The sequence below is a fragment of the Rattus norvegicus genome, chromosome 16 (genome assembly GCF_036323735.1).
Source record: "Rattus norvegicus strain BN/NHsdMcwi chromosome 16, GRCr8, whole genome shotgun sequence".
Classification (NCBI taxonomy): Eukaryota; Metazoa; Chordata; class Mammalia; order Rodentia; family Muridae; genus Rattus; species Rattus norvegicus.
The window spans coordinates 73,667,233-73,690,008 of NC_086034.1; the positions used below are offsets into that span (position 1 = coordinate 73,667,233).

Genomic DNA, 22,776 nt, shown 5'->3' on the forward strand with positions numbered 1-22,776 from the left:
CCCTCTTGTGTGGGGCATATCTGTTCAGGGCTATGATGGAATCCTGTCTCTCTCTCTCTCTCTCTCTCTCTCTCTCTCTCTCTCTCTCTCTCTCTCTCGACTCCTCAGTGCTGGGACTATAGACACTTGGTGTGGTGGTTTGAATGGGTTTGGGCCTCATTGATTTATTTAAATGTTTGAATGCTTGACCATAGGAAGTGGCCCTATTAGGAGGTGTGGCCTTATTGGGAGAGGTGTGGCTTTGTTGGAGGAGGTGTGGCTTTGTTGGAGGAGGTGTGGCCTTGTTGGAGGAGGTGTGGCTTTGTTGGAGGAGGTGTGGCCTTGTTGGAGGAGGTGTGGCTTTGTTGGAGGAGGTGTGGCTTTGTTGGAGGAGGGGTGGCCTTGTTGGAGGAGGTGTGGCCTTGTTGGAGGAGGGGTGGCCTTGTGGGGGGGGGGCTTTGAGATCTTCTCCCAGTGGAGCTCAGGCTCCACCCAGTGTAGAATCTACTCTCCTCTTGGCTGCCTATGAAAGACAGTCTCATGCTGCTGCCTTTGGATCAAGATGTAGAACTCTCAGCCTATTCCCCAGAACCATGTCTATCTGGATGCTGCCATGCTTCTTTCTCACCAGGATGATAATGGACTGAACGTCTGAACTTGCGAACCAGCTCCAATGAATGTTGTCTTTTATAAGAGTTGCCTTGGTCATCGGGTCTCTTCACAGCACTAAAACCCTTCATCTTGATATTCCTAGTCACGTCCTCGGTAAGCTTAGAGCGCAGTTAACATTGTGAGAAGAGCCTTTATTCACGGGGAAATAAATATACAGCAACAGAGCATGCAGGGCTAGGTTCTGCCCGATTTCTCAGCTGTTCTTAAACTGAGGTCTATTTAGGGACCACTGGGAGTGTTTGGAAATGTGTGTCTCCTAACCCATCCCATTTGATGTAGACTCTATATTTTGAGGGTAAAGCTCAAGCCAGAATTTTCTCAAGTGAGTTCTCCAGGGGTTTGAATCTGTCCCAAAGTCCAGGATCCGTCTGTGAGTTGAGAGACAGGAGCTTGTAGCTGGTAGAAGTCAGTGAAGGCCTCAGCAGAATCCTGAGTTTTTTCTTCACCTCTGGACACAACGCTGCGGCCCCTCCCGCCACTCTGGTACTGAGTGCTGATTCCTGGGTGCTAAATGCTGGCACCTGGCTGCTCCGGTGTTTTTGTGCAACCTTGTTTGATAAGGAAGCGTCTGCCCAGGACTGTCATGTGCAACCATGACAATGAATTCTGGCCAATAACGATGAGATGTTGTCATTAAGCTCGTAGATCCAATAATTGGAGCAGATACTGAGTCTTACTTTGGATGAAGCCTCAGGAATTTTAGGGATGTTTCCCCCCCAGTGTTAACCATTTCCTCCTTGGATGGGTAGGAGGCGGTAGGCAAACAGCCTTTCGAACATTTCGAACATTCGTCATGTTTTCCTGGCTTCCCGGGATGGAGAGAACATTTATCTGTGCCTCAGAGCAGAAAGGGCGGAGTAGACATGCGATTCCCCCACCCTCGTCCCCAGGGTAACTCACTGCGAGTGGGAGGAGGCTTGCGCGGCTAGAGCAGAGGGCTGATGTCCTTGAAATCTGATCTACCCCGTTATTACGTGTGGCTTAAAGAGCAAGTTGCTCCCCCATCCCACCTCACTCATAGTTCAGGATGGGGCTCCAGAGGCTTCTGAGATGTGGTTTGGGGTGAGGAGGGGAGTAGTTATTTAAGAGTAGCCCTGGACCCTTGTGTTTGCATCTTGTAATTAGCTTGGTTGAGGGGCCGGCCAGTGACTGTTTTACGCTATGCTCACCCTGTTTTTATGGAATTCTCCCGGCCACCATCTGGCACGGTTTTTCCGCCTGTATGCTATAGGGAAGACCTTGTCTGCCATCGGTAGTGTAAATACTACAAAGGGCAGTGGCTCTGGCTTTTGCAATTAGAGTGAGCTGCTCCTAGGAGACCTGAAAGCCTTGGGCTCCACACGTCCCTGGAACTCTAGGCCACGGTGAGGCTGCGGAGACAAAGGCTTGCCTCTGCTACCCAGCAGGGCTGCAGCTTTGTCCAGAGCAGTTCATGGCCCCTTTAGCCATTCTTTCCTTACTCTCAGACAGTGATGGCTCCACGTGGAGTTTGCCTTTTGCCTCCGGAATGACAGAACCCATCTTACTTAACACAATAGGGATTTCCTTAAATGAGTTTTTAGAAGTCATTATAAAGTTTGGACAGTGCATAAGTAATAAGCCATCTGCACACTTGAGGGTAACTCTTATTTATTTATTTATTTTTTTTATTTTTTTATTTTTGCAGAACTTGGAGGGGGTGTGATAGTGAAGACCCCATAGATGCTCAGAACGTGTTCTACCACTGAACTGCACTCTCAGACCCTCAGAGGCATTTCCTCAGACTTCATATTTCATATGTAAATGATTGTAATAGAGTCTTTTTTTTTTTAGTCTGTCACTGAGATTCAGCGCTCTTATTAAATGGCTGTGTTAGTCCCATTGGTTTCCTTATAAACAGGAAACTCGACAAACTGAATTTACTTCAGAGATGTGAGTTAAATTTGGGTAACAGGCTAGAATGTCCTTCCCAAATCTAAGATATTTCTTTTTCTGAATTTTCTTTTATAAAATTATTTTATGAATATGGTGTTTTGCCTGCATGCATATCTGTGTACCATGTGCACCTAGTGCCTGTGAAACCATAGGAGGCCATCAGAGCCCCTAGAACTGGAGTTAGAGACAGTGGTGGGCCACCGTGTAGGTGCTAGGAATCAAACTGGGTCCTCTGTAAGAGCAGCAAGTGCTCTTAACCCCTGGGCCATCTCTCCACCTAAGATATTTCTTCTAAAATGGTAGACCACTTCACTGCTAATACTTAGAGAAATTTACTAACTTTCCTTATCCAAGATTTTGTTCCTTCCATTGCTTAGAGATAACCCCCATGTAGTGGGGGCTTCCATTGTTCTCCTGGAGGATAATGGTGTGAGTTTTGGAGCTGCAGGCTCAGGCTGTGGGAGTGGATTCTCAATGGACTCCCAGGCAATGGGAATGGGTTCTCAATGGACTCCTGGGCTATGGGAATGGGTTCTCAATGGACTCCCTGGCTATGGGAAGAAGTTCTCAATGGACTCTCAGATTATAGGAGCGAGTTCTCAGACGGGCTCTCAGGTTATAAGGAATGAGTTTTCTGTCTATCTCTCGGGAACTTCCTTGGTGTGATTTCTAATGTTGGTTGCTACCTCAGCATATATTTTCCTTTAACAGAAATCAGGAAGCCAGGAAGTGTCTATCATGGTGGAATTTTGCTGACTCCGCATTTGGAGTTCTCTGCTGTGCTTTTTAAGAGTTGTTTCTGTGTTGTGTTCTGCAGTTCTGAGATGGAACCCACGCTGTTGAATGTGGTAGGCTAGCATTGCCCCTGCTCAGAAACCTTAGCCATTCTTGCTGCTTTTGTAGTATGTTCTCTTAGCGGTCTTATCTTTTCGTTCAGACAGTAGTTTCATTTGGCATGTATTATCGTCGTCCTGCAAAGTAAGCTCGCAGGCAGATGAAGAAAAAAAACACCTCTATCATCCTACATGTTAAGAAATGGATTTGAAATGACAGAAATAGGACAAAGACATCCAGGTCAGCTTGGCTGTGCAGAGAAGATGTCATGGGGCCACACTGTCAGAGCACCCCTGTGTGCCAGGGAAATTCCATATTGAGATCCTTCCCTGGGTTAACTTCGTGCCTTCCCTGTGCTGCGAGGGTGGGGCTGTCAGCGGAAAATTCCCGAGCTTTAAAAAAAAAAAAATTGAGAGTCTGAAATGATGTCAAATCTGTAGTTTTCTGAATGTGGATGTGATGACAAGTAGAAAATTCTACACCTAGCCTCATGTGGCAGTGTGTTACAGCCAGAACACAGAGGACCAAAAATCATTGTCTAAAATTACGGCCCTCAGGCAATCTGTATCATGGGCATATGACTGCACAAATGAAATTCCTCGGGACTTCCCATTTTTTATGTAAAATGTCTAAGTGCCTGTTGTGGTGACATATACCTGTAATCTCATCACCCAGGAGGCAGAGGGAGGTGGATCAAACCGCCCACTAGTAACTCTCACCCCCAGAAAAGGAAAAGAGGACACAAAACAAAACCCTGAAATCTCAACCATTTTGGTTTAAATAAGGGCAACTCAGATTGCCTCTGTTTTGTTTTGTTTTGTACACCAGGGGATACCAGGGGCCAGTTAAATGGTGGCATATACACAGCTAACCCCTGTCCTAGAGTAAGAAGGTGAGGGGTACTATTAGCATTTCTTCTAGGCTCCTCCCCTCTAGGCAATGGCCAGGTGTGCCTGACTCACTGTAAAAGGTGCTGCTTGTCCCCTCCTCACTCTCTTCCTCTCTTGCTCTCTTGATTTCTTACTCTCTTACCCTCCTCCCCACCTTTGTCTCTTCTTTCCCCATTCCCCTCCCCTCCTCATTCTCCATGTGTTCATGGCCTCATGGTGGGCCTCTCCTCCTCTCCTCCTCTTCCTCTTCCTCCTCCCTCCTCCTCCTCCTCTTCTTCCTCCTCCTCCTCCTCCTCCTCCTCCTCCTCCTCCTCCTCCTCTTCTTCTTCTTCTTCTTCTTCTTCTTCTTCTTCTTCTTCTTCTTCTTCTTCTTCTTCTTCTTCTTCTTCTCTCTCTCTCTTTCTCTCTCTCTCTCCCCCTCCCCCCTCAATTCCCCTCCTCATGTCCTAAATAAACTCTATTCCACACTATACTTAGGAGGAAGGGATGGGCCCACAGAGGCACCCCCTTCCCCCACACCCTATCTCACTCTACCAAACATAACCCTGGCTCCTTTTTCTTTTTTATAAAACACAGCAGGTACTGTTAATGTTACTATTTTCCCCTAGATTTATCACTGGTGTCTTGTAGGTGAGCAAGGGGACTTGCCCAAGGCTACAGTGGCACAGATGAGACCACAACAGTGGCCCTATCTCTTATTGCTGCTTGGGGCCCTCACACAGCCCACATCTTAAGAAAATACCTTTGTCTTTCAGAACCTGGCAGTTGGGGCAGGAGCTGTTGGATCTCTGCAGCTGACTTACATCTCCAAGGTAATGTTGGTTTGGCAGGTGGGGGAATCATGTTCTTGAAGCAGGCTTAATGTTTAAGCACGAGAAATTTCTACATCCTGGGGCTCTGAGCCTTCGGGAGCCTTCACAGACATTACCATCCATGTTTCCCTTTCCCAGACATCTGCTATTTTGTGGTGATGGTTGGCAGTGGAGAGGGAGTCCCACAGCTTCTTATTCTTTGGATCTGCCAGCTAGCCATCGCTGCAGACCTGTAGGGACATTTGAGGTACTCTCTGAAGAGAAAAGGCTTACTTTGGGTCACACTGTTTGAGGTCTTAGTCATGATTTCGGGTAGCACATTATGTCAGAAGCAGTGGTGGCCAGTTTCTTACCTCATGGCTAAGAAGCAAATTATAGAGGGACTGGATACCTATAATCTCGCCTAAGGGTGTCCCTAATCATTTAAGGACTTCCTGTGGAGCTGCACCTCCTAAGAGTTCCTGCTGTTAAACACTGGCCTCTGGGAGGCACATCACATCTGAAATAAAGTACCACATAGGATGTAACTTCTTCTTTTGTAATTAGAACAAAAGGACACAGGGACAATGACCCTGATCCAGTAAAGGATTCTCTCAAAGTGTGAAGTTAATGGCCAGCATCCATCTTGGAAATGGCTCAGGCCTCCTGGAATTTTACCAATTCTCCAGACAGAATGCTTGGCCCTAAATTATGCCAGGACCATACCCAACATCTGGCTACCTTCTGGGAAGCATGGCAGGCCCCTGGCAGTCTGTACCCCCTTCCAGCATTCATGTAGGGGCAAGAGCAACTCTTGTTCTTCTCCGAGACCTGGGGCTAGGGCCAATGAACAACTGTCACAAAAAAACTGCTGAATTCAGCTGTTTTTAGCAGCCCCTCCCTGGGGCAGCCACGGCTGCTGACCCTTGATGCAGAACTGTTTAAAAAAAAAAAGCCAGGGATTTAGATCCTCTTCAGAAAGCAGGAGGGAAGCCAGGTGGCACCCAGCCAGATCCAAAGCCGAAGTCCTGACCCTCCTGCCTGTCCACACAGAGGCTGCTGCTTTCTTCCCTGGCCCCTCCCACCCGAGGGACTTTGAGGTCCTAAAGGCTAGGGGGTTGAGCTAAGGATCTCCCAAGTTCATCTGGCAACAGATTTAAGATCTGTGAGAAGCTCCCACTGAAGATGGGAGTCAAGAGATGTCCTGAGAGAAGTGGCCATCTTCGGCGGGACCGGCGGGCTTATCCCATGCCTGCCAGCGGCAGATAGATCTCAGTGCAGAGGGAGAAGATGCTGGGCAGTGGTTAAGCTGATTAGAGGGGAGGTAATGGCCTCGGGGGAAGAGCCGTGGTTAAAGTGCAGCTTTGCACAGCTGCAGGCAATTTGTGCATGCCTCTTGATAAGAAATGTGGCAGCCTCTCCAGGCCCCGGGCAGCCCAGCCCAACCCCTGCCCCCCATAGGGGGCCCTTTCTTCTCCTCCGCTGAGAGCTCATTAGGTCATTTCTCCAGAAGGAAAATTGGGAGGGAGGGGGAGCAGAAAACCCTGTCAAAGATGAAAACTGAAACCGTCTCCTGTGTGAGGGGGAGCGCTTTTTTTTTTTTTTGGCCAGTGAATATAATCTCCTGCTGAATCATGGTTTATAAATGCAGCTCAGAGAAGGCTTTCGGTATCCTCTGCCTCATTTAGAAAGGATGACCCTGACTCCCCCCCCAACCCCCCCCCCCGCCCCTCTTCCTGAGACAGGCAAACCTCACAGGTCTTAGAAAAACCTACAACTGCCACTGGGTTAGGTCACAGGTCGCTGAGTAACTTTACTCCAGCTGACGCACTGCCAGAACAACCCAGGTCCTCATCTGTCTGTCTGTCTGACACACAGACATCAATCCACATGTCTGTCTGTCTTCTTCCTCCTCCTTCTCCTCCTCCTCCTCCTCTTCCTCCTCCTTCTTGTCATCCTTAGGTCACTCCTGGGGTCAAGTGTTTGCATAGTGTGAGACAGACTGGTTTGTTTTGTCCCTGGTCTCTGGAAGGCTAGTGTAGGGGAGATGGGGTCGGCATGTTAGGGGTGGGGTCAGGGGTAAGGGATGGAGGAGAGGTGGGGGGAGGGGCTGTCCTCCAGAGAGACAACCCAGAGGTGGAAGTATCTATCTCCAGGGCATAATGACAACAGAACCCGTCTGGAAACTGGAAAATAACGGGGACTAGTCTATGATGCCACCTTTGCATTATAGCCAACTGCTTGTGAGTTGTGGGCCAAGCGCGGAGGGGTATGGATGTTTGAGTACAGCGATTGTTAACCTGTGAGTCGTGACCCCTTGAGGTGTCAAGTGACCCTTTCACAGGAGTTACCTAAGACCAAAGGCAATCAGAGATATTTACATTACAGCTCATAACTGTAGCAAAATTACAATTAGGAAGCAGCAAAAAGTAACTTTACGGTTGGGTGGCACGACAGCATGAGGAACTGTAAAGGGCCGCGGTGTTAGGAAGGCCGAGAAGCCCTGCTCTAGAGAGTTCACTGAAGAGTACTGACGCAGTTCCAGATAAATATGCTTACGTATGTACCAACTTGAAAGGCCTCTGATAATTGTGTTGGTGGCTTCTTTGTTGTGGGACGATCTCTCCCCAGACACTGGAGCACGCTTTTGAGTTCTCCAAGGCTTTCTTCTGCTCTTGTCCTGGGTACTGGAGAGACCTCACTTCCGGCCAATGGCAGACAGGGTGTGGCTGTCTCTCACAGTGTCCCGATGCAGGGGTTGTTAACTGTGTCTGATAATTGAAAGCTCCCAAGACTGTCCCACTGCCAAGTGGCTCTTAGTGGTACTTGTGGGGGGCTCCATTGGCACTTTTTTCTTCGCACCCCTACTGGCGTGCTCACAGGACCTGCCAGTCAGCCACTGTTGAGCAGTGACTCAACTGTGGCCACCTTGTGGTGCTGAGATGTTTGTGCCTGGGTGCCCTCACTTGAGTCAGACTGGTGGATGTCCTCACCCACCTGTGGCCACACTGCTTCCTTTAGGGCCTATGCTCTTCCTGTGTTTGAAGATGGCTACTGTAGCCTGACGCTTTCACCAAGTGGAAAGTGGATGGCGGGGGTGGGGTGGGGTGGGGTTGGGGTGTGGGGGTGGGGGAGTGGGAGGGGTTGTTCAAGCCTCTGGGGGCAGGCAGTCAGGGAGAAAGAGAGGCCAAAGTCAGAGTTCTGCAACGGCCCTGCTTGTGGACATAGCCACAGGTGGACAAATTAATTTCCCATGCCCCTGTGTCTGTGAGAAGAACATTTACCTTTTCACAATAGCATTCCTAAGGGAGAAACTGATCTGTGGAGGTTCTCAACCCTGGCCCACAGCTAGTCAGGACAGAACTGGGGTTAATCTCATTAGTTTGGCAATGAATTACTTTGCCCAGCAACACTTCCACGCTAAGCCATGAGGCCGGGGCACACTATAAATGCCCATGCATACGGACCTCCCGACTAAAGTGCGTTCCCGGACGCGAACAAGCAGAGAAGCCACGTGTTGCCTTTGGAAGCTCTGGTTCTCACACTAACTGCACAGATAGCATTTTCCCAGGCTGACTAATCAGCACAGTGAGCATGATCATTTGTAATCCACGTAGGGTCAAAGGGTCAGCCAGTGGGACTCTGCCCAGCCCGTGATAAATATGAGTCTGTCCAAGAGAGGGTGATGCTCCCAGGCAAGGTAGAGAGGATCTCTGGGACCAAGCTTTTCAACGCCATCGAGATTGCCAGCTGGATGAAAAAGAAGCTGGGAGGTGGGTGGGTTCCCAGGCCCAGAATACAGCAACTCTGTGACACTCAGGGTTAATACAGGAACCCAGCCCCGCCTCACCCAGCCCCGCCCTGCTCTGCCAGCTCCGCCCCCCGCCCAGCTCCGCCCCCGGCCAGCTCCGCCCCGCTCTGCCCAGTGGAGCACAGCACAGGCAGAGGACTGGAGGCTGCCTGGGAACACAAACGCTGAGGGTCACAGCCACGAAATGAGTAGCTGCAGATCAGCAAGTGGCTTGGACTGTACCCCAGGAAAACAGGGCCAGGACTGGCAGCCTCCTAAATGCTACTGTGGAGCGTGTAGGCATGACTACAGCTGGTTGTCTGTCTGAGCTCCTCTTGGTGGGTTTCAGAACTTTCTTAGGCCACCTGGCCTCCACCTCGATTCAGGGTTTCCTCATCAATACAGTGGAACGAATGCGCGCGCACACACACATCTATGTAGTCTCTCCCTCCCTTGGTGATAGTCTGGGCAGCCTTGGGATTCTGCTAGTAGGAAGGGTCATCAGTAGATGCAGTCCTTCATTCTTGCACCTGCAGAAACAGGGGTCATGTGACATCTTGGGTTTTAAATACTTGTCACTGAGGATGATGTAATGTTATACAGACATTTAATTATTAACATTGAAAATGCCATGCATGTTTTTTTTTAATGTTTGAAGATAGGTAAATTTTAGGTCATATTTTAAAGTTATCATCATTGTCGTCGCCATCATCATCATCATCATCACCACTACCACCACCATTATATGTGGGTGTGTGATTTGTTTTAAGATGGGGTTCACCCATGTAACCAAAGCTAGCCTGAAACTTGCTTTGGAGGATGACTTGAAAACCAAGATCCTTTGTCTCAGCCTCCCAAGTGCTGGGATTGCAAATGTATGCTGCGTTGCCTGACTAATCGTCTCTCCTTCATGTCTTGCACTGATATATTTGATGCTTCTGTTAAGTCCATAGGAGCATGGCTGTGATTCTTTTCCTGACAGAACATGTAATGGAGGTCACACACCTATGATCTGAGACTGGTTCCAAAACAAACCTCTACTATTTGATGTTTTATAGGGGGTCCCCTCAGTTCCTGTTGAGTATTCGGGGCAATGTTATTTTGCCTAAGGAATCAAGGCGGGTCTCTAGGAAGACTTGACCCTAAGGTCAACTTTAGGTTCAAGAGCAAGAGCCTAGAAACCAGTTAGGTTAGCCAATCAGTGTTAGATCTTAGCAACTGTGAGCCTCAAAGTGACATCGCTTTCACCTCAAGACTTTAATCCCTGTTTCTAATTCCAAGCCCCAGAGTCCAGAGAGGAGACTAAGAAGTCTCGGGAAACATAGAAGGGGACTGAGAGACAGGGCAGGATGGCGACTGTATGTGGATGGTTTCTGTGGTAGGTGCTGTATCTCTAGGCATCACTAGTTGAGTGAAATGGATGGGGTGCTCCAGTATGGCTGAAGCAGCGTCCACTTGGTGGATAATCACCAGGTCTTCGTAGGCAGTGATGGATCGTGAGCCTGAGTGACGTGGGCTCCTATGCAGATACTCAGCAATACCCATAGAAGGAGCAGGACTGTAAAACCTAGGGAGAGTACACCAGTGTCCCTGTCTTCACAGGCCCTGCTCTTGAGTATATCCAGGTGAGCTCACCCATCTGTCGGCTGCTCTCTGGGCTGCTACAGAGTTGCCTTTGCTCATGGCCAGCATAGATAACTAGGCCTTTGGACAGCATATCTAAATGCAGGAGTGCCTGCCGTTCCCCTCTGCTTTGATCAGAGTCTGTATGCCCTAAGTACCTTATGTTGGGAGACAGTTCTGGGAAAAGGGGGTTAGCTCTTGAGAGCATAGTAGAAACCTGCTAGAATGAATGGGACTCTGCTAGATCTTGTGGCTCAGAGAAAATCTTGTCTGGACCTCAGTGGCTTTTAGAGTGTTCTTGCAGAGACAAAAGTTAATACAGGCATCAGGGTACCAGTTACGTGGATGGTAGAAATTCTGCCATGGATGTTTATAGTGAGCATCTAAGACAGTGTTTCTCAACCTGAGGGCTGCGACCCCCTCTGGGAGTCAGATGTCCCTTTCACGGGGGTCACTTATCACCATCAAGCATATCAGATACTTATATTATGATTCATTACAGTAGCAAAATTACAGTTATGAAGTAGCAATGAAATGAACTTGTTGTCACCACAACAGGAAGAGCTGCACATTAAAAAGGGTTGCTGCGTCAGGAAGGGCGAGAAGCCCTGCTCTCAGGAATAGAACTGGTCATGCCCATTTTTTAAGGGATGGAGGCAAGACTCTCAATTCTTGGTCTTCAACTATACATGTATTTGATATGCTCTTTTTATGTATGAAATATTTTCAAGGCAAACATTTCCCCCACGGATGGCAACACATTGACCTCCCTTTTTGTTTTTATTTCATATAGGTGAGCATAGCTACCCCAAAGCAGAAGCCTAAAACTCCATTCTGCTTCGGTAAGTACTGGGCCACAGTGGGTTTTCTCCACAGACTTGTGTTAACTTCTTTTTGGTGGAAGACAACCTTGTGATCGCATGGGAATTGTATCCTATATGTCTGCATATCTTAGAGGACAGTGCGGTCTGGGTACCGAGTAGTACCCCAGCAAAGATTTTTAATACCTTGCGATGAGGCACACAGGGGACAGCAGTATTTTAGCCAGGCTGGCCTCTGTTGACTGTCTGTTTCCTGACTTTCTTTCTCGTCCTCCTTCCCCTTCTTTTTTTTTTTTTTTTAAAGATTTATTTATTTTATGTATGTGAGTACACTGTCGCCTTCTTCAGACACACCAGATGAGGTCATCGGATATCATTGCAGATGGTTGTGAGCCACCATGTGGTTGCTGGGATTTGAACTCAGGACCTAGGGAAGAGCAGTCAGTGCTCCTAACCACTGAGCCATCTCTCCAGCCCCCCTTCTTTTTCTCCCCAATCTCCCATGCCAAAGCTGGCCTGGCATTTTGCCTCTGTTGCACCCAGACTCCAATGTGCTGAGATTATGAGCTGAGCTGTGTTGCTCTTTAAGGTGGATAGGAAGCATCTCAGAGAAGTTTCTGGGAGCCTTCCCTTTAGAATCGAGCAGTGATGTACTCAGGACACGATAAGGTCTGAGAAATTGGGGAAAGGCAGGGAAGAATTAAAATGAAGGAAGGCATATTGAGAGTCTCAAGATTGCCAAATGAGTTGCAGTAGGGAGATGAGGGTGGTGAAGGTGCAGAGCCACTCCATCAAGGCCTGTCTGTGGTTAGTCAGTGAAACCGCTCAGTCACTGAGACTACCCTCACTCTAAGCAAATTCTGTGTCCAGGGAGGCTCTGAACAGGAGATTCAGGGAGGCAAAGTCACTTCCTGCTTTGTCACTGCACGTTCTCAGCACATAAGCTGGCTGCTGGCACATAGTGGGTCCTCAATAAATATTCGTTATGGGAATGAAAACAGCGAGTTCTTTTTCTGCTCTGCAACGGCTTCTTGACTTCAGACTTAGGCCAGAGGGACGAAGTAACTCCCTTTTCCCAACTTCAGGTTGGCACTCTTTTTTTTTTCCTGTTTTCTTCCAAATATCATTGCTTAAGTTTAGAAATGACTCTTCAAATTTTGTGGTCAGCTTATCTAAAGTTCTATTAGTGATAATAATATCCATTCATCCATCCATCAATCAATCAATCAATCAATCAATCAATCAATCGAGGTAAGCTGTTGACTAAGGAAATGCCCAGAGGAAAGAGCAGGTTGAAATGAGGTCAAGGTCTCAAGCAAGTGTTGTTCCATTTCCCATCTCCCCAGACAAGATCATACCGGTAGAAGCAAGCCCCAGGGTCCCAACTAAATGCACCAGCAAGCCTGTGCTTCCAGTGTCTTACTGGTGGCCACCGTTAATGCCAGTGTCATTCTGGTCACCCAGTGAGTTGCTGGGTTCTGCTGCTTCTGACTATGCAAGTGACTTAACCCCATGGACTGGTTCTTGATCTTCTGAATGGCCTTCATGGATCTTGTCACCTCAGACACCGTAACTTTCTGGGCTCTTGTGGTCTCCCAATTCTGACCCAGTACCTTCTTTTTCCTTCCCTGTTGCTTTGATAGTTATCAATGCTCTGTCTCAGAGATATTTTCTTCAAGCCAATGACCAGAAAGATCTGAAGGACTGGGTAGAAGCCTTGAACCAAGCCAGCAAGATCACTGTAAGTATACCTTGTGTCCTTTCTGGTAGGGAAAGTGGGGTGTCCAGGCTCTTGACCTCAGTAGGGAAGGGGCAGAGCTCAGAAGGCAGCAGGGATTCACCTCAGGGCCTGTGAAGATCTGGTTCTCTCTAACCTCTGCTTGGCTATTGGCTAACAACTACAAGTGAACTTGAGAGTTTGAGTTTGAATCGAGTTCAAGAGGAAGTTTATGGGGTGTCTCTTTTTGTGCTTCCTAGGAGGGCTTCTGTCAGCCATGATCTGGGTAATTGTGGGATGCTGATTCATGGCTGTAGTGTTGGAAAAGGGATTACTGACAAGAGGAAGAAGGATGGGGAAAGCCAACGAGGAGGAACTCAGGTCTATTTCTTTCCAGTTTGGGGGATATTCTTAGTTGGGCCTGGAAATGTCTTCTGTTTAAGAGCTTTGTGAACTTTGAAACTTGTTCATGGATGTGTTAAGTACTCTCTTTTTCCAGGACTTGGCTAATGAAGATTCTATTTCCTATTCCATAGAAATATTTTTAAAACAAAGAAAGAAAGGAAGGAAAAAAAAATGTGTTAGCTTCCCAGCACTGTGATAACCTGCTTGAAACAATCAAGTTATAAGAAGGAAAGGTTAATTACCGATCGTGGTTTTTGTTTGTGTAGCTCATGGGCTTTATCCCTGTTGTTTTGGAGCTGTGGTGAGGCCGAATATTAAGGTGGAGCATGTGGTGTGGGAAACTTGTTCATCTCCTAGTGGTTGGGAAGCAGAGAACAGAACAAGAAAGCACTGGGGTCCCAATATCCCCACAAAAGGCATATGCCCAGGGACCCAACTTTCCCACTCTGCGCCATCTCTGCAAAGTTCCCCTGCCTCCCAATAGCGCTGCGTGCTGGGGACCAAGCATCTAACACGGCGAATGTTTAGTAACGGTAGCGAAACTGCTTTGGGGGGAAAGGGCAAGACGAAATTCAGCAAGACAGAGTCTGGTCTATCACAGTTGCTGAAAACAGAAATTCTGTGTTGTACAAATCAGAAGTGCTGGTCTTGCCATGACTTTGAATTAAAATGCCCATCTCCAGGACAAATTGTTCTTCCAGAAACCATAGGGTTCCAACGACTAGTAGTAGCATCTGTGTTGTTGGAGCCAAGCAGGGTAAATGGTAGCTATTTAAGTTGAGTGACAACTGTTTACTGTTCTGGTAACCCTGCATATCGAGAGGGTAAGGCAAGGCTGGTGGATGACAGGTCTCCCTGTGTGCTGTCTCTGGGCTGTGGGTATGGCCTGCTACCTCAGATACCCACAGAGAATTAACAAGGGTGACTTGCAGAGGTAGTGGTAGTTATTATCTTAGGAGTAAAGGACACACCATAAATGATCTGTGTGTACCTTATATGTAAATTGAGAAAATCCGTGCTCCCGAGCTAAGAGGACACAGCGGGGAGCTGAACACTCTCCTTGGCACTGGCTGGGCCATGTTATGGACTGCTACACGTCAGGCCACTGAAGGAGAGGAGAAGGGTGAATTGCTGGGCTGATTTGAAAAGGTGGTGGCAGGATATAGGTGTGTGTGAGCATGTCATGTGTGCGCATGTCTGTGTACACACACGTGCACACATGCACATATACACATGTATATATTCTACCATGCCCTGTTCATTTTTTCTGGCTCCTTGTTTTGCTGAGAATTTTTTGTTCAGTCTAAATACTAGGATATATGTGACTGTCAATAGGATAGGGCTCATGTCTATTTTTCGCTTTCTAACCAGGGTTAGCTCATCCTATAGGCATGCAGTAAGTTTATTCTGTGTGTATGTTTATGTATTTGTATGTGTGTGTTGTGCTTGTGTGCGTATGTATATGTGTGATATACATATGTGTGTATGTGTTTGTGTGTATATATGTGTGTATAGGGTGTGTGCATGTGTATCTATGTGTGTATGTGTATATGTGTGTATATCTACATGTATGTATATGATGCATATATATGCTTATGTGTTATGTGTATCTTTGTGTGTATGTGTGGATATATGTGTACATGTATATATATATCTATATGCATGTATATGTATGTGTATGTGTATATAGGTGCCTGTGTGTATATGTGTATATGCATATATGTGTATATGCATATATGTGTATGTGTATATATGTCTGTGTCTGTGTATGTCTGTATATATGCCTGTGTTTGTGAATGTATGTATATAGTATATTTATCTATATATATATGCGTGTATATATATATGTATGTGTTTGATGTGTCATGTATATGTGTGTGTGTATATGTATGTGTACATATAAGTATATGCCCTTGTGTGTTATTGTATTATGTGTATATGTGTATAATTTACAGGAAGTATCTTTCTGTGTGTGTGTATGTGTATGTGTATGTGTATGTGTGTGTGTATGTGTGTATGTGTGTGTATGTATGTGTGTATGTGTGTGTATGTGTGTGTATGTGTGTGTGTATGTGTGTGTGTATGTGTGTGTGTATGTGTGTGTATGTGTGTGTATGTGTGTGTATGTGTGTGTATGTATGTGTGTGTATGTGTGTGTATGTGTGTATGTATGTGTGTGTGTATGTGTGTATGTGTGTATGTGTGTGTATGTATATGTATGTGTGTGTATGTGTATGTATGTGTGTGTATGTATGTGTGTATGTGTGTATGTGTGTGTGTATGTGTGTGTATGTGTGTGTATGTGTGTATGTATGTGTGTGTATGTGTGTGTATGTGTGTATGTATGTGTGTGTGTATGTGTGTGTGTATGTGTGTGTGTATGCGTGTGTGTGTATGTGTGTGTGTGCGTGTGTGTGTCTGTGTGAGAGAGTTCCTCATATTTGGGTTTGGATATTCATGAAAGAGCTGGGGAGAAGAGTGTTCTCACCATAGTTTAGTAAATTAGCTTTCCATTTCTCCCCACATCCTGTTTGTGGTTCCGAGCTCTTCCTAAGCTTTCTATTTTTTGCTGACCATATCACCGTTCTTCCTAGGTACCCAAGGCTGGGACGGTACCCGTGGCCACAGAAGTTCTCAAAAACCTGACAGCTCCTCCCACCCTAGAGAAGAAACCGCAGGTGGCCTACAAGACTGAGATCATCGGGGGAGTGGTGGTGCAGACACCCATCAGCCAGGTGCCATTGCCTAGGGGTGCCGTGCAGGGACAGTGAAGACATGTCCATTGTGCCCAAGGACCAGCCCAAAGCATTAGAATGGGGGAGCTAGTGAAGAAGATGACCCGGGCGATTCAGTGCAGGGTGGATGTGGTCGGTGCCAAGGTAGAGGTTGGGGCCATGACATCTTGAGGATGTGCGGCCTCTGTGCTTTTGCTTAAGACCCAGGCAGTGAGCACTCATAAAATGTAAAGGCAGTGGGGCTGAGGGAGGCAGTGGGGTAAAAGTCTGCAGCCCTGTCTGTGTGCTTGTGCCTTCTACGGTTCTGTGTTGCCTCCTTCCTCTTCCTCCTCTTCTTCTTAGCCATTGTTGTTCTTCGGGAAAACACTCAGTAGAGCACAGACTAGTTGGAGTCAAAGTCGGTTCTTAGTTCTTTGACATTGTACCGAAAAAGCCAGAGGTGTGGCGGGGAGGTTGGGAGGGGCTGGTCTGCGCAGGGGAGTGGCCGGGGTGTTAACAGTGCCTCTGTTTCCTCGTAGAATGGTGGGGATGGGCCGGAAGGGAGCGAGCCAGGGACTCACGCCTTCCTGCGAAGGTCTCAGAGCTACGTCCCCACGTCAGGCTGCCGTCCCCCCAGCGGGCCTTCTCTTATTAAGAGTGGCTACTGTGTGAAGCAAGGGAACGTGGTGAGTGCCAGCATGGGGGCCACGCTGGGGTTCTGATGCCCCTGGGACCCAGAGAGCACGGATGGAGCAGAGGACGGTGAGAGGAGGAGCTGTACCCCTCTGTGCTAACTGCCACTCGGAACTGGCCATTAGTCCCCCAGAAGGCTTGCCTGTAGCCCCATCTTATGAAGGCATTTTCTCAATTGAGGTTCCCTCCTCTCAGACTGTGTCAAGTTGATTTAAAACTAGCTGGCACAGTAGAAGCTTCCGGTGGCAGCAGAGAAGGACCTTCAGGTGCTCTTCAGGCATTAGGTGCTTGGTCCCTGGGAAGATGGGAGCTCAGATGGAGGCCTAGGCCTTTCACTGACTTCATACTCCAATTGTTCCTGTTCTTTGTCCCTGCTGAAGATGGCAGCCTGGCTTCCATGGTGTCTGGGCATTTTCTGTGACAGTGCCAGTCCCGGCTCTGGAGACCTGTCCTTGATGGTTTGACTCCTTGTTTTTCCTTTCAGCGGAAGAGTTGGAAACGGCGCTTCTTTGCCCTCGATGACTTTACCATCTGCTACTTCAAGTGCGAGCAGGTAGGTAGAGGGTTCGGGTCCCTCCTGAGAGGTCTGAGAAACAGAGAGTGAGCATGAGTGGAAGCCAGGCCCATGTAGACTTCCAAGCCACTTCTTGTCTTATCTCTGTCCAACCTGCGTCTCTTTATAATGTGATTATAAAAGGGCCCGGATGGCTGCCAGCGTCTGTGCGGTGAGCCGCTTTGGGGCTCTTCCCCGGATTCGGTTTTAGCCAATACTCTGAGAGAGGGGTGTTGGTGAACTGGCGTGGGTCACTGGGCCGTGTGCACAGCTCACCTGCCCATCTTCCGTCTTTCCCATCAGGATAGAGAGCCTCTGCGCACCATACCACTCAAGGATGTTCTCAAGACTCACGAGTGTCTGGTCAAGTCCGGGTAATTGCCTCTTCTTCTTCATTTTGAGGAGAGCCTCTGTTCATCTTGGAATCTTCATTGGCTACACTTTTGGGAGCTCTGTTGAAGAGCCTTCCCTAGAGAGTAGTGGCTTTCAACCTGAGGGTCACAGTCCCTTTGGGGGTATCAAATTACCGTTTCACAGGGGTTGCCTAAGACCTTCAGAAACAGAGATATTTACATTATGATTCATGACAGTACCAAAATGACAGTTACAAAGTAGCAGTGAGAATAATTTTATGGTTGCAGTCACCACACCATGTATTAAAGAGCCATAGCATTAGGAAGGTATAGAACCACCGACTTAGTGCCTCGTAGCTGATCCAGGGTTAAGATCGCACTGGACAAAGTGCCCTCTTCCCATTTCCCCATTCTTGCTCCCATGATGCCTATGTGCTAACTTCTGGTGACAGCAGAGAGTGGCACTTAGGTATCTCTCAAGGGTAGAGTCAGGTGTCAGGCCCTGGGTGTCAGGATGATGGGGATCAGAGAGAGACCAGGGCCTTCCCCTGGCTTCACACTTGCCCTTGTCTGAATTTCTCAGGCCTTTCCTCCTTTGTTCTTGATGTCCCCATTAACACAGGGGTGACTCATAGCATCCCCTGTTGCTACCACTTGACAGGCAGAACAAGTATTTTTATTTCGTTCCTCTTTCCACTAGGAGAGGCACCTTCTGAGAGCACTGTGTAGGATCCAGGACTTGACAGGAGACCGCCCCATCCCCATTCCTAAATTCAGAAATGAGTCTCAGTAGACCCCAAGCATATCTTTTTGGCCATGAGTTTGTAGTCCGTCCAGATTGTATGTTTGTATCTCTCCTTTCTGTAGGTCAGAAGGGGATCTATCAACAGTAGGCATCCTGCTCTCCTGTGAAAGCATAGCACAGCCCTTCATAAGCACACATGCTGTGTGACCCAGTGAATCGGGGTAGAAATGCTGTTCTGAGCTTCAGATAGCAGTTGGGGGGCGGTGGGCGCAGAGGACTGGAGAGGGCCCTAGGGATAATTTGCATTTTGTGAAAGTAGCTGTAGACATTGCCCCAAGTGTGGCTCTAGGGGGCAGAACTCAGCATGACTGGATCATGAGAGATGCCCAATTGCCCCCTGACCCTGGAGGGCCCGTGTAGAGAAGAAGCTACTCGAATGGACATGCTAGGGCAGCTTGGAGAGGTGGGGTAGTGGTTAGCCTGAGACTCTTGAAAACTCCCCCTACCTCTAACTCTACCCGAGTCACACTGGACTTGAGTGGAGAGGTGAAGTGCATGGGGAAGGCTGTGGCTTTGCGGCCTCAGCTCTGTTAGGCGGTGTCACCTCTCTGGGACCTTCGGGGGAATTCAGGACAGCTGTCAGCAATGATGGCTGTTGAACTGGATGCCGTTGAAAACAGCATGCAGCTGGGGCAGTGGATGGAAGGTGGGGAGGGCTCCCTCCTTGGTTGATTTCACCTCCTCAGTGGACTCTGGGACTTCTTGCATTTGCATGAATAATCTAGAAGGTTAGAACATTTAGCACTATGGTAGTTAGGTTTCCTTTTGCTGCTTCAAGACGCAATGGCCAAAGTGGAGCTTGGAAGGAAAGGACTTACTTGGCTTACACTTGCTTCCAAGTCATTGTTTATTATTGAAGGACGTCAGGACAGAAACCCAAACAGGCAGGGGCTGACGCAGAGGCCATGGAGGGGTGCTACTTACTGCCTTGTTCATCATGGCTTGCTCAGCCTGCTTTCTTACGGAACCCAGGACCACCTGCCCAGGAGTGGCACCACCCACGATGGGCTCCATAAATCACCCATTGAGAAAATGCCTTGCAGACTTGCCTCCAGCCTAATCTTAGGGAGGCATCTTCTGAATTGAGGTTCCCACCTCTCAGATGGCTTTAGCTTGTGTCAAGTTAACATAAAACTATTCAGCACAATCCCAGAACAGAGCTGTCCCTACTCAGAAGCTGAGCAAGCAGGAGTAATAGTTGGTAGGATGTATTTGGAGGGATCTGTGTGGTTCAAGCTGCTCTTGATGGCTTTATGGGTCAGCTCAGTAAGCATCTTTTTTGTCTTCATTTCACACTCAAGGACTGACATTTATTGTCCACGTTCCAAAGACCTTTTCTCATCATGGTGTTCAGGCCAGGTCTGTGTACACTACCTTGCCTTAAGACATGTCCCTCCTCTGCCCAGAGGGTATGGCACTCTGTGTTTTCATTCTCTAAGACACTTCTGCCTAGGAACAGCCCTTCCTTGGCACAAGGGCTCTCCGTTGGCATGGAATGCCGCCTTACCTGCATCTGGTCTTGCTTCCTCAGGTGCTTCTCTTGGTAGTAATTGGGTCTTTACTCCTTACATAGTCCCCACAATGACTGGATGCACACGGCTGGCCCTGATCATAGTAGACAACTTCGGCCCATTTGGTATTGTGTCAACACCACCTGCCCCTTGCCCTCAGCCTTGCAGGAGCCAGGACTTCTCTTCTAAAAGCCACACCCAGACTGAAGCTTGTTTTTCTTCTTTCTTTCTTTCTTTTTTTTTTTTTTTAAAGATTTATTTATTTATTATATATAAGTACACTGTAGCTGTCTTCAGATACACCAGAAGAGGGCATCAGAACTCTTTACAGATGGTTGTGAGCCACCATGTGGTTGCTGGGAATTGAACTCGTGACCTCTGGAAGAGCAGTTGGGTGCTCTTAACCACTGAGCCATCTCTCCAGCCCGTTTTTCTTCTTTCTTTTGTTCTCTTTTCTTCTTATTCGTTTCCTTTCCTCTTTGAGACTATAATTTGATTAAATTTCTCCCTTTCCCTTTCTCCCTCCAAACCCTCCCATATCTCCCTCCCTAATCTCCATCAAATTCCTGGCCTACCTGCCTGCCTGCCTGCCTGCCTGCCTGTCTGTCTGTCCATGAAGCTTGTTATTTTTGTTTGTTTGTTTGCTGTTGGGCACACCATCACTAAGCTACACCCTAGCCCCAGAAGCAGATCTTTTTTTTCCCCAATGAAGAAAACCAATTTTAAATTTATTTTACACAAACATACAGAGGAATAGGTGTTATCGTACCAGACCCTTGTCCCTGACTCTTTGTTCATAGTCATCCCTACCTGCCCCCCCGCCCCCCCACACCCATTACAACTTCTTTTTTTCCCCTTCATGGTTCTCTCTCAACACTTTTGTGGTCAGTTATTTCCTTATTGATTTATCATCCATACGTGTGGGTGCATGCGCACGTGTGTGGGTCTGGAGGTCTGAAGACAACTTGTGGTAGTTGGTTCTTTCCCTCTGCCATGTCAGACCAGGTAGCAGTTAGCCAGGCCCTTTACCTGCTGAGCCATCTTGCCAGGTGTCAGAGCCCCTGAAATTGGAGTTACTGGTTGTGAGTCTCCTGATATGGGTGCTGGGAATTGAACTCGGGTCCTTTAGGAGAGCAGGAAGAAGTATTCTTAAACCCTAAGCCAATGCCTTCATTTTTCTTTACAACTAAGCAAATTCTATTGTATGTCATTCATCTGCTGGTGGACCTCAAGACTGATACTGTTTTTTTGCTATCGTGAGTAGTGCAGAGATTGCCTAGGGGTGCAAGCATCTGTCTGGTAGGATGTAGCATCCTTTGGGCGTATGTCAGGAGTAGTATAGATGGCTCATATGGTGGATTTATTTTTAGTTTCTTGAGGAACCTTTGGATTGATTTCCATAGTGGCTGCACTAACTTACACTCCTCCCCTTAGTGAGCAAGGGTTCCTCTTTCCCCACATCTTCCTCAGCATTTGTTATCTTTTTGCTGTGGGTCATTCTGACTGATGTGAGGTGAAATCTCAAAATAAGTCGTATTTGCATTTCTCTGAAGGCTAAGGTTGGGGAACAGCTTCTTGGGAAGCAAATCTTAAAGTTGGCTATTCTCAGTTTCAGATTCCATTCTTAGCTCCTTGTCCCCTGGGCCTGCACAGTGAGGGAGACAGCAGGAACTCAGTGCTGTGGGTGGAGCCACTGCTGGGGGAGGGGCAAGGTGGAGGGCGGGGCAGGGGCGGGGCAAGGTCGAGGGCGGGGTGGGGGCGGGTTGCAGGTAGGTGGTGCTTTAGAAATGGTGTCAGTTTCCTTAAAAGAGGCACGTTTGGACTCAATGGGTTTTTACCTCCAGTATCTTGGACAGACATAGCATTTACAGTCTCTGAGCCTGGGGCTTCCTTATTCACAGGAAGGAGAAAGTCTTGAGTTGCTTTAGTAGGTGATCGTGAAAGCTGTAGGAAATGACGTGAAAAGAAAAGTGCTCACAATGCCTGGCGTAATGGTCTAATGCTGTCTCTCTTTCCTTGCCTAGTGATCTCTTAATGAGGGACAACCTGTTTGAAATCATAACCACTTCTAGGACGTTCTACGTACAGGTAAATGTCCGCCCCAAGACCAGCGTTCCATCTCTGTGAGTGTGAGTGGATGCCTCTTCTTCCTCCAGCGCCCTCGTCTTCTCTTTTGCTTGTTAGTGTCTTCAGTGGTCAGTTTAGTACCTTAGTCTGTCAGTGGCTCCTCTCATTTTAAGGAGGACGTTAGTTAGCCAGACGCTCCCCTACTCTGGAATACTACGAGCGGGTTCATCCGCTGTGCCGGAGCATGCGTGTCTCTGTAAGTAGCAGCTGCACTGGGTTGCAGAGCTCTAACTAAGCACAGAAAAGGAGAACTGGTGGGTGGTTTCACTTCTGCTCTGGAGGGGTATTTATAAGTCTGTCTATGTATGGACATTACTGTGTACAGATCCGACAGAAGCACAGAGGGCCCTGTGCTGGCACAGGTGCATAGGCAGCCGCACAGAGAAAGCCATTGTTTGGCCTCTGACGGTTCACTTACCAGGAGCTCCCCTCATCCCCGAGATCTGGAACTCTCCCAATCTCTATGAAGTCACAGCGGCTAAGCAAGGCAGATTTCCAAGCAGGGCAAAGGCATCCAGGGCCAAGTCCTTAGCCTGGGCTGCCTAAGCAGCCCACAGAGTAAGTACACTGACCTACAGAGAGAG

At 47.9% G+C, this 22,776-nt stretch overlaps 1 protein-coding gene across 3 annotated transcripts in view; it reads left to right on the forward strand.

Annotated features, from left to right (window-relative positions):
• Plekha2 (pleckstrin homology domain containing A2) overlaps positions 1 to 22,776 on the forward strand; it is a 62,731-nt gene that overhangs the window by 25,895 nt on the left and 14,060 nt on the right. For all 3 annotated transcript variants that reach the window (XM_039095213.2, NM_001427342.1, XM_039095214.2), the window contains 8 exon segments: positions 5,045 to 5,101; positions 11,287 to 11,335; positions 12,958 to 13,055; positions 16,031 to 16,171; positions 16,690 to 16,836; positions 17,328 to 17,396; positions 17,700 to 17,770; positions 22,090 to 22,153. In XM_039095213.2, the coding sequence (XP_038951141.1) occupies positions 5,045 to 5,101; positions 11,287 to 11,335; positions 12,958 to 13,055; positions 16,031 to 16,171; positions 16,690 to 16,836; positions 17,328 to 17,396; positions 17,700 to 17,770; positions 22,090 to 22,153 (696 nt within the window).